The sequence below is a fragment of the Octopus sinensis genome, linkage group LG11, assembly GCF_006345805.1.
Source record: "Octopus sinensis linkage group LG11, ASM634580v1, whole genome shotgun sequence".
NCBI lineage: Eukaryota > Metazoa > Mollusca > Cephalopoda > Octopoda > Octopodidae > Octopus > Octopus sinensis.
The window spans coordinates 28,635,932-28,651,743 of record NC_043007.1 but is presented as its reverse complement, the minus strand read 5'-3'; the positions used below and the strand labels follow the sequence as shown (position 1 = coordinate 28,651,743).

The 15,812-nt window shown below is 37.7% G+C and overlaps 1 protein-coding gene across 2 annotated transcripts in view; it reads right to left on the bottom strand.

Annotated features, from left to right (window-relative positions):
* LOC115217330 (V-type proton ATPase subunit C 1-A) overlaps nucleotides 1-15,468 on the bottom strand; it is a 35,421-nt gene extending 19,953 nt beyond the window's left edge. The window contains exons 1-3 of one of the 2 annotated variants that reach the window (XM_029786989.2): nucleotides 15,312-15,468; nucleotides 3,698-3,844; nucleotides 2,364-2,431 (exon numbers count right to left, since the gene is read on the bottom strand). In XM_029786989.2, coding sequence (XP_029642849.1) covers nucleotides 2,364-2,431; nucleotides 3,698-3,829 — 200 coding nt within the window. In that variant the 5' untranslated portion in view covers nucleotides 3,830-3,844; nucleotides 15,312-15,468. Of the gene's footprint in view, nucleotides 1-2,363; nucleotides 2,432-3,697; nucleotides 3,845-14,249; nucleotides 14,414-15,311 lie in introns of those variants that run through there. The other variant, XM_036507267.1, reaches the window with a different exon arrangement.
* Nucleotides 15,469-15,812: the final 344 nt, after the last annotated feature.

Sequence of the window (15,812 nt, the reverse complement as noted above, 5' to 3'; positions counted from 1 at the left end):
AATCTCACTGCATGGCACCTTGAACAAATGTCTTCCATTATAGCTCTGAGTCAATCAAAGTCTTGTGAATAGATTTGGCAGTTGATGGAAACTGCACAAAGTCCATCATAAGTGTGTGTGTGTGTGTGTGTGTGTGTGACCCTTGTCTTGACATCATGTGTTGTAAACAAGCATCGCTGTGATGTTCATTTCCATTCCTCCTTATAACTAAGGAGTTTAAGATTGGTTACCTGTAGAAACTCCTATATATTGATGACCTGGTCCTTACAGGAGAGGAGAAAATCCAAATATGGAACCCAGAGGTCTCAAAATAAACTTAGCAAAGACCAATGGAGTCATCAGGCATTTCATCCAAGATAGTCAACGTAATCTATGGGTGCCTAACAGATGCAGTCGTATCAGAAGCAGGTTTAAAGTGAATAAAGAATTTTACATGTTGCGGATGTACAGGAGTGAGCTAGAAGTCAGAGTAAAATGCTCAGAAGGTTCCATGGAAGTAGTTGGTAGATTCTGATATACAGGTAAGCTAATCAGGGTTGGAGGGGAAGGGTGTTGTTAAAGCATTAATAGCAAGAATTAGAACAGGGTGGGAAAGGCTAAGAGAACTATTGTCTCTGGCCATAGAAGATGTGCAGAGGTTAGAAAGAAATGAAGCAGGCATAGTACTTGGCATATTCAGGGAAAAAAATGGATATCTTTGGTTAAAATTATCACCTGATAGTGGTTGAGGGCTCATTTGAACCACAATTTTAAGGGCTATCAGCTAGAACCAAAATTATTTGTTTTTTCTTTGTTTATGGGGGTCTGGGTTCAAATAACCAAATCAGGGAATATCGACCAAAATTGCCTTTTTGGTATTGTGGCTAAAAATGATTATCTGCAAGATCTCGCCAGCTTTCAAGCAAGGATAACATCCATGACATCTTCAGAAGAATGTCCATCATGTCGCATCCAGCAATTGCTTTGAAATATCCCAGCTCAAGTAGTTCTGTTTGTGGTGAAGTTGGTCACAGCCCGTTCTTCAAAACATAAGAACAATCAAGAATCGAATCACTATATTACTGACTGGGCCCATCTTACGCATATTTATTGTTTGACATTGTTGTTTCAATATTTGTTGTGAATAAAAAGTGATCAGTTTTCGGATTTTCTTTGTGAATCATGGAGGAGGGGGGGTAGACTATGGTAAAGTTTTAATCCAGGGATTTGTTGGGAATATTTTTTTTTTTGTTATCTTGTGTTCTGGCCCTTCTTAAATTTTGGTTTAAGCAAGGCAAAAATCCACCAAGCCAGAGCCTGACCTGCCTAATCAGATTTTTACCCCATAAAATAGGCTAAATACAAAAAAAGTGCATTTAAGATCAATTATTTCAAGAAAGTTATTAGTTTTTGAGTCCATTTTATGTTTGGTCAATAATTACCAATTTTACCCAATTTTGGTCGGTTTTGATGTTTGGTACCCAATTTGGAATTATACTTTCTATGTGGCCTTTTAACCCCTTTCAACTGATTTTTTTCTACAGTTTACATAAAATGTTGAGGATGTCAAATATGTTAGCCCCTAATATGTCAAAATTTGTCATTAAAAAAAAATTATCAAGTTTGAGGGTGTTACAAAAAATTTGGATATTTTTCATGCATCCCCTATTTTCTCAAATTTTTCAAATTTTTGTTGGCCTATGCACTCTGGTCTGTAGCATGATTGAAAGACAATAAAAAAGGCTTCTAAATAAGTTCAAAATCTCTTTTGTGAAAGAAAATATGTTTAAACCTATGATACTCAAAAAAAAAAGAGAAAAAAACATAAATTTCATTAAATTGGCTGACATTGACCCGTACAGTATTTGAAACTCAGGTTTTTTGCTTTGTAATCTCTTGAGTTTAGAGAACTGGAAAATATGCATTTTAAACATCTCAGGGAAACTTCCAAAAATGATAAATTCTCATTCTATGTGCATAGAAGGGTTGAGAGAAAAACTGGGAATAAGAGGAATTTGTTGTTGTGTTTAAAAGAGAGATAACACAGCTAGTATAAACATGTGTATGAAGGATAACAGATGAGTATACAAGAGTTGGGAGGAAGACTAAAGAAAGACATGGACAAAAGTGGTGAAGGCTAATCTCAGGATGTTGAACCTCATAAAAGAGATGATAAAGAGATACAAGTGTAGGAGAAAATCTGTTCAACTCATGCAACAAGCATGAAAAACGGATGGATAATGATGATGAGGATGCTGTCAATATCTCGTGTATAATTAAGTCTGGAGAATTTGTTTATCAAGACTAAATTGTGTATGTGTGTGTGAGTGAGAGCAAGAATGAGACAGGTAACATGAAGTTGTATTTAAAGAGGAAGAACTCACCTCTCCACATAGTCATCCAGTTTGCCAAGATCATCAGAGAGTCCCACCAACACATCTAAGGTGCCAACCTAGAAGAAAGACAATATTTCCATCATCATCTACTATACATATATGAAGGGTCCATACAAACCCTTTCTCTTTCTCCTCTCACTCTCTATTATATCACTACTACAATGGCCATAGTCAGTGCATTCAGCCCTAACTTTACCCCCCACCACTGCTTTCCAAACTCCTTCTGTAATACTTCAAACCCCCCCCCCCCGTCCCCGGAAGTCTGTTACTTTGTCCATTTTCTAACCTGAAGTTAGTGAATCACTTCATCTGAGACGCCCTCCCACAACCCCCAGGACATTGCAACATCTCCATGACCGCACAATGCTGTCACAGTTTTGTCATTGTCAGAAATATGACAAAGGCCTGCTCTATTCCTGCTCATGTAATGACTATGGCTTGTTAAAGAGAAACTTGTTATTCGAACTATTAAATACTGGACTACACACTTGGCCTTGTTTCATTTAGGTTTTGCATCGGTTTTTCTATGCTGATATGCTTTAGATGAATAGATGTTACTGAGGTACTGTTGGACAGCCAGATGCCCTTGTGCGCTTGAGCATTTCCATTTTTTCAATATAGGATTCAATACTGGGGGGTGGGTGGGTGGTGATATAAGTTATTTCTGGTGTTGTAAACATCATAAATATTCAAAGCTAATGTTTAATTATTTAAATATGTAACCACCACCCCTTTCTCATTTAATTATTTATGAATATTTTTATAAACATTCTCTACAATAATCTATTTTTTACAGTGACAGCAAGCAATGGTGAAAGTTATATCTCCCAAGATGAAACCTAATAAAAAGCCAAACATTCTCTCTTTCAGTAAACCCATACTGTTTTAACTAATTACAATATCTAATTCCAGTCTGATCATTTCTCAAATCGGAAACACTGAAACTATTCAAACACACTGCTTTAAAGACCTTCAACAATTTACTCACACACATTTACATTAAAGTTCAAATCTTGTGCTTTTTACTTCTTCAGAGTTGATAAAATAAGTACCAGTTGTGCAATGGGGTAAATTTAATCACCAATTTCTGTTTACAGTTTTTGGCCTTGTACCTGTGACAGAAGGCAACATCAGAAGCTGGGGTACCACTGTTGCTGCCACCATCGCCGTAAGTGGAGGTTGGATAGGTTTGTACCAATACCTCCTCATGTATCTCTTTTCTGTTGTAAAATGCAACAGTCCCAACTCGTCGCAAACATCCCTTCTCATCCACATCACCCCACATGCCAACAAACTTCACTGTTGTAATCTTTAGGACTTACTTTTAAATCAGGAATTTGGAATTTATAGTTTGTAGAGAGGTTGTTCTGTCTTGCTGTTAGATTGTTCAAACTCTCCCATGTCTGCGCACAAGTCTTGTCCCCTGGTGCTGAGATCAACCAAAATTCATACATGATTCACTGCGTGTTCTAGAGAAAAACAAAACAAAAAAAAAACAAGAGAAAACAAAATATTTCAACAAAAGAGTGAAAATCAAAAGAAAATCTTTGATGTTTTTAAATTTATTTTTCCAAAGTAACGCGAGAGAATGATTTTCATACTTAAGGATTATAACATATGAAGTCTTCAAGCAAATATTTCACTGTCAGAAGCCCTTCCTGGTCTCAACTACTCAAACTTGAAACAATAAACTGAGAAAAGGGTAACAAACTAAGTCAACCTTAGAAATAGCAAAATGTCCCACTTATGGATACAATATATAGTACTTGTAATCATACTTGAACTAGAGATCCTTGGGTCAGTAGTTAAGTCCTTGACAACCTTAAACTGCTGTTACTCATTTGCTTGTTTCAGTCATTTGACTGTGGCCATGCTGGAGCACCACCTTTAGTCAAGCAAATCAACCCCAGGACTTATTCTTTGTAAGCCTAGTACTTATTCCATCGGTCTCTTTTGCCGAACCGCTAAGTTACGGTGATGTAAACACACCAGCATCGGTTGTCAAGCGATGCTGGGGGGACAGACACAGACACACAAACATATACACATACATATATATATACAACGGGCTTCTTTCAGTTTCCGTCTACCAAATCCACTTACAAGGCTTTGGTCAACCTGAGGCTATAGTAGAAGACAACTTGCCCAAGGTGCCACGCAGTGGGACTGAACCCGGAACCATGTGGTTCGTAAACAAGCTACTTACCACACAGCCACTCCTACGCCTATATGCTGTTATGGCTGAGTTTTTCACATTGCTAAGTGAACAAATCTATTGCATCACCTGTTGAAAGCGTTCGTGTCAGATTTATATGTTTATCCTTTACTAATGGATGCCAATAGTAAGGGTCTTATAGTAGCAACTGTGTCCTTTCAAAAGAAAATGCATGGTTCCTTAGAAATAACAGACAGACGACGATGATGATGATGAAAGTGGAGAGAATACAATCTGCCCAGACATGTGCCACATACAATTAGCTCTTGCATCTAATAATATACAATTTGGTCCTCAACCAGATGCAGGCGTGGCATATCTGGGTCTGTGGGTCATCCTTAGTCATTTATCTGACTCTATATGATGCAGAGGTTTGACCTGAGCTTACTTAGAAAAACTGCTATCAATGCCCTCAAACACAACATTCAAAACCATGCCAGGTTACAGAGCAGCCATCATTAAGGAAATAATTTGTTGTGTTGCCCCACCAACCTAGAGAAAATGTGATAGTATAAAGAGCAGCCACTGTTGGTTCCCTAATTTAGATGAGATGTGATGGTAGAAGAAACGGCCACTTATGAAGGCAGAGGCTAAAAATAAGCACTATGAGAACTGTTAGCACACCAGGCGAAATGCTAGATGCCATTCTGTCCATCTTTACATTCTGAGTTCAAATCCTGCCGAGGTCAACTTTGCCTTTCATCATTTTGGAGTTGATAAATTAAATCCCAGTGAAACACTGGGGTCAACGTAATCAACCAGTCCCCTCTCACAAAATTTCAGGCCTTGTGCCTTTAATAGAAAGGATTATTATAACAGGGTTGGTGACCATGCTGACTGTGATGGTGGTGGTGGTGGTGGACACTTTTCTATTTTCTAATTTAATTTAAATATAATTCAACAGATAAACCCATTCTTATATATTTTATTAACGACAAAGTGTTGACCTTGAAAACAGGTGAAACTATGACATCATCATCATCATCATGGTCTGTAGCTACAGATGTTACCTTGTATAAAATTTTAACTAGAAAAAAAACAAACAGTGTTAGTTCTGCCATTCTGACAATATACGGAATTTCAAAATATTGCAAATAAAATCCTTTCATTTCTAATCTTCCAGGCTGTTAGGCTTTATTTTAAAGCCTTGACAGAAATTTGAATATATTCAAATTTGTAAGTATTTGGGCAAACTTTTGTTTTGTTGAATATTTACAAACTCTAACATGGAATGTCCATTGAATTGCAATAATAATAGACAGATGGCAGGGCTATTTAGAGCTGCCTGTTGTATAAACAAATGTTCCTTCATTGTATTTTCAGTTAATTTAGTCCGAGAAGAAAGTTGGTAAGATATGGAGACAATGAAAGAGTAAAGTGAACCACAAACCATTGTTTAGTGTCAACAACAACTTGGTATTCTCTGAGGAAACATTAAAATATTTACTTCAAAGACAATTTTGAGAAATGACCCCCCACGAGGTGAGGTGTTTGCTGCAGTGATACTTACCCATTTAGTCTGGGGTGTACAACCCTTTACCCCACTTACCCACCCACATCTGCTGCTTTATTCCACCCCCACTTTTTATTTCTTGGTGAGGTGGTTATGAGGGAATTTTTCTTGATAATTTGATATTTTATACTTTTAATGTTTTTTCTTTCTTTTCTTCCTGTAAAAAATATGTTTTAAGGGAAAAGTAAAAGATACATGTAGCAGATTTTAGTTGACTATCATAGCCAAGTTTGTATTGGAAGTGGGTTTTACAGACATTGTCAGCAGTCTATGAAGAATGAACCTCTCAGAAGACTGCGAGGAACAAGTATTACAGGAGAGTAAGGCTCATACCAAAAATTGAACTCGGCTCCAAAAATCGCATCAAAGCCATTAACACCCTGGCACTTGCAATAGTCCAATATAACTTTAACATCATTAACTGGAATCTTACAGAGTTCCAATGCCTGGATAGGAAGACAAGAAAACTACTAACATCTAAGAACATGCACCACTCAAAAGCAGACGCTGACCGTCTGTACCTACCTAGAAGTAATGGGGGAAGAGGAATAATAAAAGTAGAACTGTGCTATAAGACCTCTACAATAGCAATGAACAGGTACTTGTTCAGTACAGGTGACTGGATGCGGCGGCTTGTGTGCAAACATGAAAACAGCAAAAAATCACATTTTATTGTCAAGGAAGCTTGGAAATTCACAAGGGAACTTGGCATTAACCCTGAATTAGACGGAGAACCTGAAACCACTGCAACCAAACAAGCAAAACAGATCAAACAGAATGCAAAAAAGAACAGGCAGAAAGAAACTGATGAGCAGTGGAGCCAGAAGCGTCTGCATGGACGGGATATGGACTTTGAAGGTGAAATGTTGATGTAGACCAAGCAACAGCCCATCAGTGGCCAAGAAGTTCAGGAAGAGACTAAAGATTTCATATTGGTGGCACAAAATCAAAGCTTGCTTACCAAAAACTACCTGGCTAATGTTCTTCAAAATGGTTCTGACCCTAAATACAGATTCTGCGATCAATTTGATGAAACAATAGACCATCTCATCTCAGGATGTCCTGTGCTGATACCAAATAAATATAAAAATCCCCATGATAGGGTAGGACAGTATTTACATTGGAAAATATGTAAACACGACAAAATCAGCACTCCTGCTTACTGGTATGAACATCATCCTGGGCCAATCATTGAAGGTAGAAATGTCACTATCCTCTGGGATTTTCCAGTTAACACCAACAGAATGATCCTGGTTAATCGACTAGACATAATTATTAAAGATAGGGAAGAAAATATTTATACGCTAATAGATGTAAGTGTTCCACTGATAAAAATATGTAAAGGAATTTGACAAATTAAGTAAATGGACCTGGAAATTGAAATACAAAAGATGTGGCATATTAAAGCAAGAACTGTTCCTGTTATTGTGGGTACCATAGGTATGATGAAAAAAGGGATGTCAGAAACATCTAGATAAGATCCCAAGAGAGCCATATCTCAGAGAAATCCAAAAGATTGTGTTAGCAAGTATTGCCCACATCCTTAGAAAAACCCTATCCACTTGAATGTCTGTGTTGTATTACATGAAAATATTTGGCTACTGTTCCTGCCACTTGCCCTCCACAGGCTTTCAGTCATGCTGTAACATCTCTTATCCTTCACTTGCCCTAGGATGCTAGGGTGTCTCAGCAAGTGATTGTAGCAAATATGCAGATTAAAAGTAATAATAATAATAATAATAATAATAATAATCCTTTCTACTGAAGGCACAAGGCTTGAAATTTGGAGGAAGGAGACTAATCAATTAAATTGGCCCCAGTGTTTCAATGGTATTTAATTTATTGACCCCAAAAGGATGAAATCAAAGTCAACTTCAGTGGGATTTGAACTCAGAGCATGGAGATAGATGAAATAAGGTTAAGCATTTCACCAGGTGTGTTAATGATTCTGTCAGATCGCTGCCTTTATAATAATAATAATAATAAAGATAATGGTTGTAGTGGTGGGAATGAATCTGTAAAAGTCCAATAACATTCTTCACCACACAAGCACCTTAACTATACTAGCAGAGTCTAGAAGAAGGAAAAGGGAAGGAGGTGAATGAGTTTTAAAAAGAAGACACAGCAGATGTAGACCTTCATAGCAGCTACATATATCATCATCATTTAACATCCATTTTTCCATGTAAACTTTTCTACAACTGGATGCTCTTCCTGTTGCCAACCCTCACCAGCCTTCATATATATATATATATATATATATATATATATAGTGCTAAAAGTCGTGTACCGATATTGAATATTGAGAAAAGAGGTCACCGGTCACCAGAATTTTGCAAAAAGAATTTATGTATAGAGTAGCTTATATATATATATATATATATATATATATATATATATATAAAATGCAAATAATTAGAAAATGGAGAAAAACATAGGTTAACTAGTACATCGATACGACTACATTTAAAGCTTGTTTATTGATACAACGCAAGACATAACAAAGCTAACAGCTGTTTCTGATCAGATTGCCAGAATGCAGTCTGTACATAAATGTGAGAATAAAATTCTTCATCTTCATAGGGTATTCGAATTAAAGCAAGTGATTTTCATTAGAGTGACAAACCAGAGCATACGATGCCACTCAGCTGCCATCACTAGTTTCCAATGTTCATTTCTGCATAATTGGTTGGGTCTTCTCTAGTACTGCATGGCACCAACTGAAATGATCCATTGTCCTCTCCTTCATATGATGCAACAGCTTTAGATTAATTTTCATCACAAGTTTCTCTCAGTTCCACACCTCCATAGGTTCTATCTACATTAAGTGATTGGCACATCCTTATAAAGCTGAAATCCTCCTTCAGCATCACATGGCCAGTATAATCTTCTCTCTAGCACATTATGCCGCATTCTTCTTATCTCCAGTTTGTTTCTCTCTCAGTTCATGCACACAAACACTATACATGCTGCAGAGCAGACTCCCTTCAATTCTTTCTTGCTTTTTCAAATCCTCTGCATTCAATGTCCACACCTCACTTAAGCAGCATTACACTTTGTACACAAGCATCTTACAATCTGCTCTTCACTCTGAAGGAGAAACCCTTTTTTTGCTAGCAGAGGCAATAGTTCTCTGAATGTTACCCAGCTTCTTACTCTGGTTTCTAGACTTTCAGAACACCCACTCTCACTGCCAATTAGGTCACCTTCAAAAGAAAAGCTCGCAAATACTACAGATCCATTAGACAATTGAGAGAATCTAATTTTCATTCGTTCTGATTGCTTATTGTCCCTTTGCATCTGCTGTTGTGAAGTTGACCTTGTCTATGAGAATCCCTGCACTTCTGTTACACTTCTTGTGTGTTCATAGTTTAACTTAGGTAAATCATAATGAAATTTCTACCAACTCCTTTTCATAAGAACCAGACCACCAGCACACAGGAATTTCCATAGACAACCAACTAAAACATTTCTATTAAGGCCTAGAGGATTATAAGGAATAGGAGGGAGCTGAAGGGTGAGCCCTTATTTCTTTATTGCCCACAAGGGGCTAAACATAGAGGGGACAAACAAAGGGATTAAGTTGATTAGATCAACCCCAGTGCGTAACTGGTACATAATTTATCGACCCCGAAAGGATGAAAGGCAAAGTCGACCTTGGCGGAATTTGAACTCAGAACGTAACAGCAGACGAAATACTGTTAAGAATTTCGCCCAGCGTGCTGACATTTCTGCCAGCTCGCCGCCTTAAGGACCCTCAACCTTCGTGCTAAATTCATCCCTGTCCTCATTGCTGACTCTCAACTTGCTGAATGCATCATTGTACACGACTTGTACCATCATTCTTTCACCTCAGTAACCACCAGATTACAAACTATAAAACCTTGTCAAAAGTCTTCTTTAGATCAAAAAATGCCAGCTACAGTGGCTTACTCCGAGCTAAGTACTTCTGCACTTCTTCCTGGTACAAACTAAACTGTTTTCCATCCCAATTAACCCTCTTCTCATTCAATTAAGCGGTAAGACTTTCTGTAACTTTTTTTCCATAAATTAGTCCAGCAGATTGGTACCTCTGTAGCTTCCTCTTTCTGGTGCACCTTCTTTGACTTTGTAGCAAGTGATGCTGCCAAGCCAATATAATCCCTTCCTGCACTACCTGATTGACTTTGCATATGATTAATCCTATAATCAACTCTACCAGATATTTTATGCATCTCAGCAGTAATTCTTGATAGACCAAATGCCATCGCTGCGTTCATATCCTTAATTGCTGTATCTACCATACAGTTGTCAACATGAATGTGATGGCCAGTTGAATCTACCTTGGCAAAAAAAACCTTTCTCCTATGCACTTTCTCATAACACTTCCATGGTTCTTTTCAATGTCAAGAAATACAAGTGTGCCATTATTATTCTTTACAAACTTCTCAGGGATGTCATGATGTTTTTTCACACTCAGCCTTGCAATCCAAGTTACCTCACACTTCTGATCCTCATATTGTAGGACATTGGCTAAGTCTACTTAATATCTAAGTTCTCTTCTTATGTGACACGACTCCCTTTTCTTCCAGTCTTCTCTTTGCCTTCATCGTTCTTTCTACAGAATTATTCCACCCTTATTTTTCGGTTTGAACTTTGCACCAAACACAGATTTGGTACGTCACCTTCTGGAGGTTGTTCTGTACTAACTTCCAGTTGTCCTCTCTGTTAGAAACTTCTATTTTCTCACTTGCAACAAGTAATACATCTCTGAACTAAATGCTGTCTGATATTTCTTTCTACTTCCACACCCTCCATCACTCCTCATTTGTGTGCACCATAACAAAACCCCTTGTAATGTTGAGCATGTCTATTAAAATCACCTGCCTCGATGATGAGGAGGCTGTCATTCATACTGGAAAAAGGTTTTAGTCTTCCTGTTCCTGTACCAGCCCTGGATATAGTATGAGCACAAAAATATCACCACCATCCTCCTCCTTTTAATATATTTTCCATGATGGCATGGGTTGGATGCTTTGACAGGATCTAATGAGTCACACCATTGTGTTGAGCTCCAGTGTTTTGGCAATGCTTCCACAACTGGATGCCCTTCCTAATGCCAACCATCTGACAGTGCACACTGGGTGCACTTTTTATGGTACCAGCAATTGTGAGGTCCCCATGCAGTTCCCCTTTGACTGAGTAGGGTTACAACAGAGAGGGATGTGACCTCATGCTTGGAAATAAGGAGTTAGGACCAGAACAAGTTTCTTGTCATGGGGGAGACACATGGGGGTTACTCATATTATAAAAGATAGGATAGTAGTAACTGGGGTGGAACTGGAAACAGAGATAAAATAGTTGTGATGAGGGGTTAAGGTGGGTGGAGGTTGTAATGTGGGTGGGGAGAGTGAGGGTTAGGGTTAGCAAAGGTGAATGGGGTGAATACAATGAACAAGGGTTGAGGGGTAGTTGATGATAAATAGACAGAATAATAATAATAATAATATAGTAGACAGGAGATGGATGATATGGGGATGGATAGGTTGCACAAGTGAGAAGAGAGATTGGCATAGTGTATGGGGTAAGTGATAGATGTATGGTAGTTGAGAAGGAGAGGTAATTTGATGGCATAGAAGGGTGATCAATGTAAAATGTGAGTGGAGAGGGATAGTATTAAAAAGTAAGGATGAATATCATGTGAAATGATTCCAGGTAATGAGAAAGATAAGTGATATTACAGAAAAGGCTGATGAAATAAGCAGTTCTGCTCTTATTTAATTACAGCTGCAGAATAATACAGTTAGGCAGGTGATTGGTTGGGGGAGGCTTGGAAATCAGGTGAGGGACCCAGTTATGTGTGTATGTACACAACAACAATTAAAATAACATTAATGATTTGAGAATCTCAGTATTATTGAGATAGGCACATTGTGAGCACTGCATATTCCCAGTCATTCTGGCCCCTTGTCCCTTTATCCATGAAGTTCAAAGTCCTCAGGTCAGCCTTTGCCACGTCATCTTGTATCTTCCTGAGTCACCCTCTTCCACAAGCTTTATCCACATTAAACGATTGGCACTTCTTTACACTGCTGTCCACATGCCTTTTATGCTTTTCTTTCAACTTTGTTGTATATGTTTTTTGTCATACATGTACACTGATGTTGGACATCCAGTGGAACACGCTGGCTTCATTTCTTTTCAGTCTTTACAATCCTCTGTATTTAGGGCCCACTTCTCATAACTAAACAGTGAAATTGGTCCCTAAATGTACACAAGCATCATAAAATCTGCCTTTCACTCTGAGAGAGACCTTTTGCTACCAACAGAGGTAATAGCTTTCAGAACTTTTTCCAACCAGTTTGTATTCTAGCAACCATACTTTCAGAACATCGCCTTCCATAGCTAATTAGGTCAGCTAGATAACAAAAACTATCAACTATCTTTAGAAATCCTTGCAGACATCTGAGAAAGTCTATTTCCAATGTGCTCTTGGTGTTTATTGCTCCTGTGCATCTGCCACATACAAACACTGCTTTCTCTATTAATCTTCCTGCCATAATACTGCACTTCTTATGAGTCCATAATTTGAACTGGGTTTATCATAGAATTTCTACTTATTCCTTCTCTACAAATCAAGCAGAGCCTTTTACCTGACAGAAGCAGAGGGCTGTCTGCTTTCCTGTTTTATTAAAACTTTGGTCTTTGCTAAGTTAACTTTATGGCCCCTTTGATTCCAGGTTTCACTTTTTTCCCTAATTATTGTTTTTTCTAATTATACCAGAGGTTCAACTAAAAGAACAAGTTAATCAGCATAAAGGCGTTCTCATGGACAGCCCTTAAACTTCTCTGTTATGGCATGAAGGACCATGATGAAGATGAAGGGACAGGAAACCAAACCAGAAAGAACTCCCTGTACATTACTCATTGTGCTTGCTTATTCTAACTTTATCTGACAGTGTCTCTGTACATGGATTGTATGGCTCACAAGCTATTTGTCTAACCCTAACTTCCTCAGTGGCCACCAGATCATAGAATGAGGGATCCTGTTGAAAGCTTTCTCCAGGTCAATAAATGCTAAGCACAGCAGCTTTTAGCTAAATACTTCTCCTATAGTTGCCCACCAGCATGAAAGCAGCAGTAACACGTCTCCCCAGCCACAAAACTAAACTGCACATCTCGTCTAATCTCTTCCTAATTAATTGACTACAACTCTTTTAGAACTTTCATTCACCTGGTCCAACAGTTGCCTACTTCTCAAAGACATATCTTTTACCCTTACAACAGTTGACTAGGATGGTCATGTCTGGAACACCTTTGATCAGAGTAGACCTAGGGTTAAATGACAAGACTATGAGTGCTAGGGATTAATATGAGTGACTAAATACTTGAAGGTAGCAACTCAAAGACTGAAGGACTACAATCCAATACGTTCTTTTCCTTTTTTAAATAGTACAGAATTATCTGAGAGAGATTTGACTGTTATTTCTAGCAAAGTGAGTAGGAATGGTAGCTAAACCTTCCTCCACAATCATTGGATTTCTCGATCACGGCTGACTTGTTGATAAACAACATCTAGTTCTAGTGAGTAATATAAACATTTATTTACAGATCTCTGCCCCGCCTTCACTGCATGGAAAAACAGATATAGTGGAGACAAGCTGGGAGTGTCTGGATGGATGAAGGATAGAACACTGATTGGAAATCTGTAAAGCACATAAATAATTAATCACAGATCCCTTTCTATGAGAATCTTATATTCAACCCATATTATTTGATAAAAGTTATCCAGGCTCAGGTAGGCTCCGTCTCATTTCAGAAAAGACATCCTTTATCTATCTACACTCCAACACGTAATCATTATTTCATCTGTTAAAAATCGCAGCCAAATCTCTCTCAAATCACATACCATTGTCTTCTAAAGAAGAAAGCCATTAGATATTGCAACTTGAAGTGAACTGCGGCTATAAAATAGGAGAGTCATGTCTGGAGCATCTGTGATCAGAGTTGACCCGGGGCTAAACGACAGCAATAAAGCAGAAGTTTCTCCTTTTGTTCTAATTAAGAACACTCTCCGCTAATTACACTAATGGTCACATAGTTTAGTTTCTAATATATTGTTATCGCAGACTACACTAATGATAAACTAACGGAGCATTTTAATTAACTTTATCAATACATTGACATCAATCATTCACTCAGGTAAACATGTGGAATGGACTGACATTATTTATCTACTCTCAGAGTGACACATTTTTCTTTCAAAGACACACATTCCACGACAATCAAAACAATTGAAATAATTATGCAATAAATCCAAGACGAACCGAAGAACGGTTTATTGTAGAAGAAGAAGAAGGTGTGGAGGAGGACATGAATTGAAAGAATGCTACAACAACAATCGCCATCCGAGATTTCTTCACGGGCAACAGACAAGTGGTTGGCATCGAGGGTCTTCTTGTGTGTGAGAAGAAAATGCTTTTCTAGACTGAAATATTATTCTCAAAAATCATTAAAGGAGGTAAAACAAGGAAGTTAAATGAAGTAGAAGAATGATGTCCTGTTGTTGAGGGAGGGTTGATAATTGTGATAAAGGTCACACCTACACAAAAACAAACGAATTCTTCAATCTTTATAGAACCAAAACAGAACTGAAAACTCTTCTCAGTCCATTAGATTTTGTCATTGGCTAATTAATATCATTTACCATTATTATCATCATCATTAATGTTATTTTAATTGTTGTTGTTGGGTTCAGAGAGGGAGACTGCGTAAAACATTTGGCCAATAATTAGATCACAGGGTAAATTATACAAATAAAATATTTTTTAACAATAAATAATGTGTCATCAGAGAAAGAATATTCCATGCGAAACCTAAAAATAATTAAAATATACTTTTTTAATTAATAATCAAGAAAAAAAAAAAAGGGATTGTGATAACAACGACGACGACGACGGGAGATTGTGTGGAAGATGGAATATTCAGAGTTTAATAAAAATAATGTTGGTTTAAGGGAGTCAAACGTCAGGGTTTATGAGGGAGATTAGGGTTAATTAAAAAAGTGAATCTATTTTAATTAAAATATTCCTGTAATTTGTAATTAACAAACAATTACGTGTGGGTGTGGGGGTGGGGTCAGTCACTGAAGAGAGAGAAAAATATTTATGGACGAAACAGGTTTGAAATATAAGGGAGGGATTTAATATTAGGAGAGAAAAGAACTCACCGAAAACTGTGTCGAAGGATTGAAGTGAAATGCGGATCAGGTGCTGCGAGTCGATTGATCACATGACGAGCGGAGAGAGGTCACTTCCGGCCAACTGACATTTGTTTATATTTCGTTCATGTCGAGAATTCTGCCAACCTCCATCGACGACGCCTCAAATATTTGACATTACTGTCACTTTATTGGGAAATAAAATATATGGCCATATATTTTGGTATTGGGGTATTATAGATTCTATCAATCCAGTGCAAAACAATTTCTTTTATCGATCTCTGCACATCAATGAGTGGCAAAGTGAATCCCAGCTGGTTTGGGGGTGGTTTCTTTAAATTCGTTGACGGAGACGGAGGACGTAGGTGAATGCCACGAAGGGATTTTTGTGTAACGTTCAATGATGTCGATTTAAAAAATAATTATTCACAACATCAACTGATGTCAAGCATTTCAGATGGAGAGGAACAAGGGAGGAACCAAGCTCAATGTCGGCGTTAATTGAGCTCC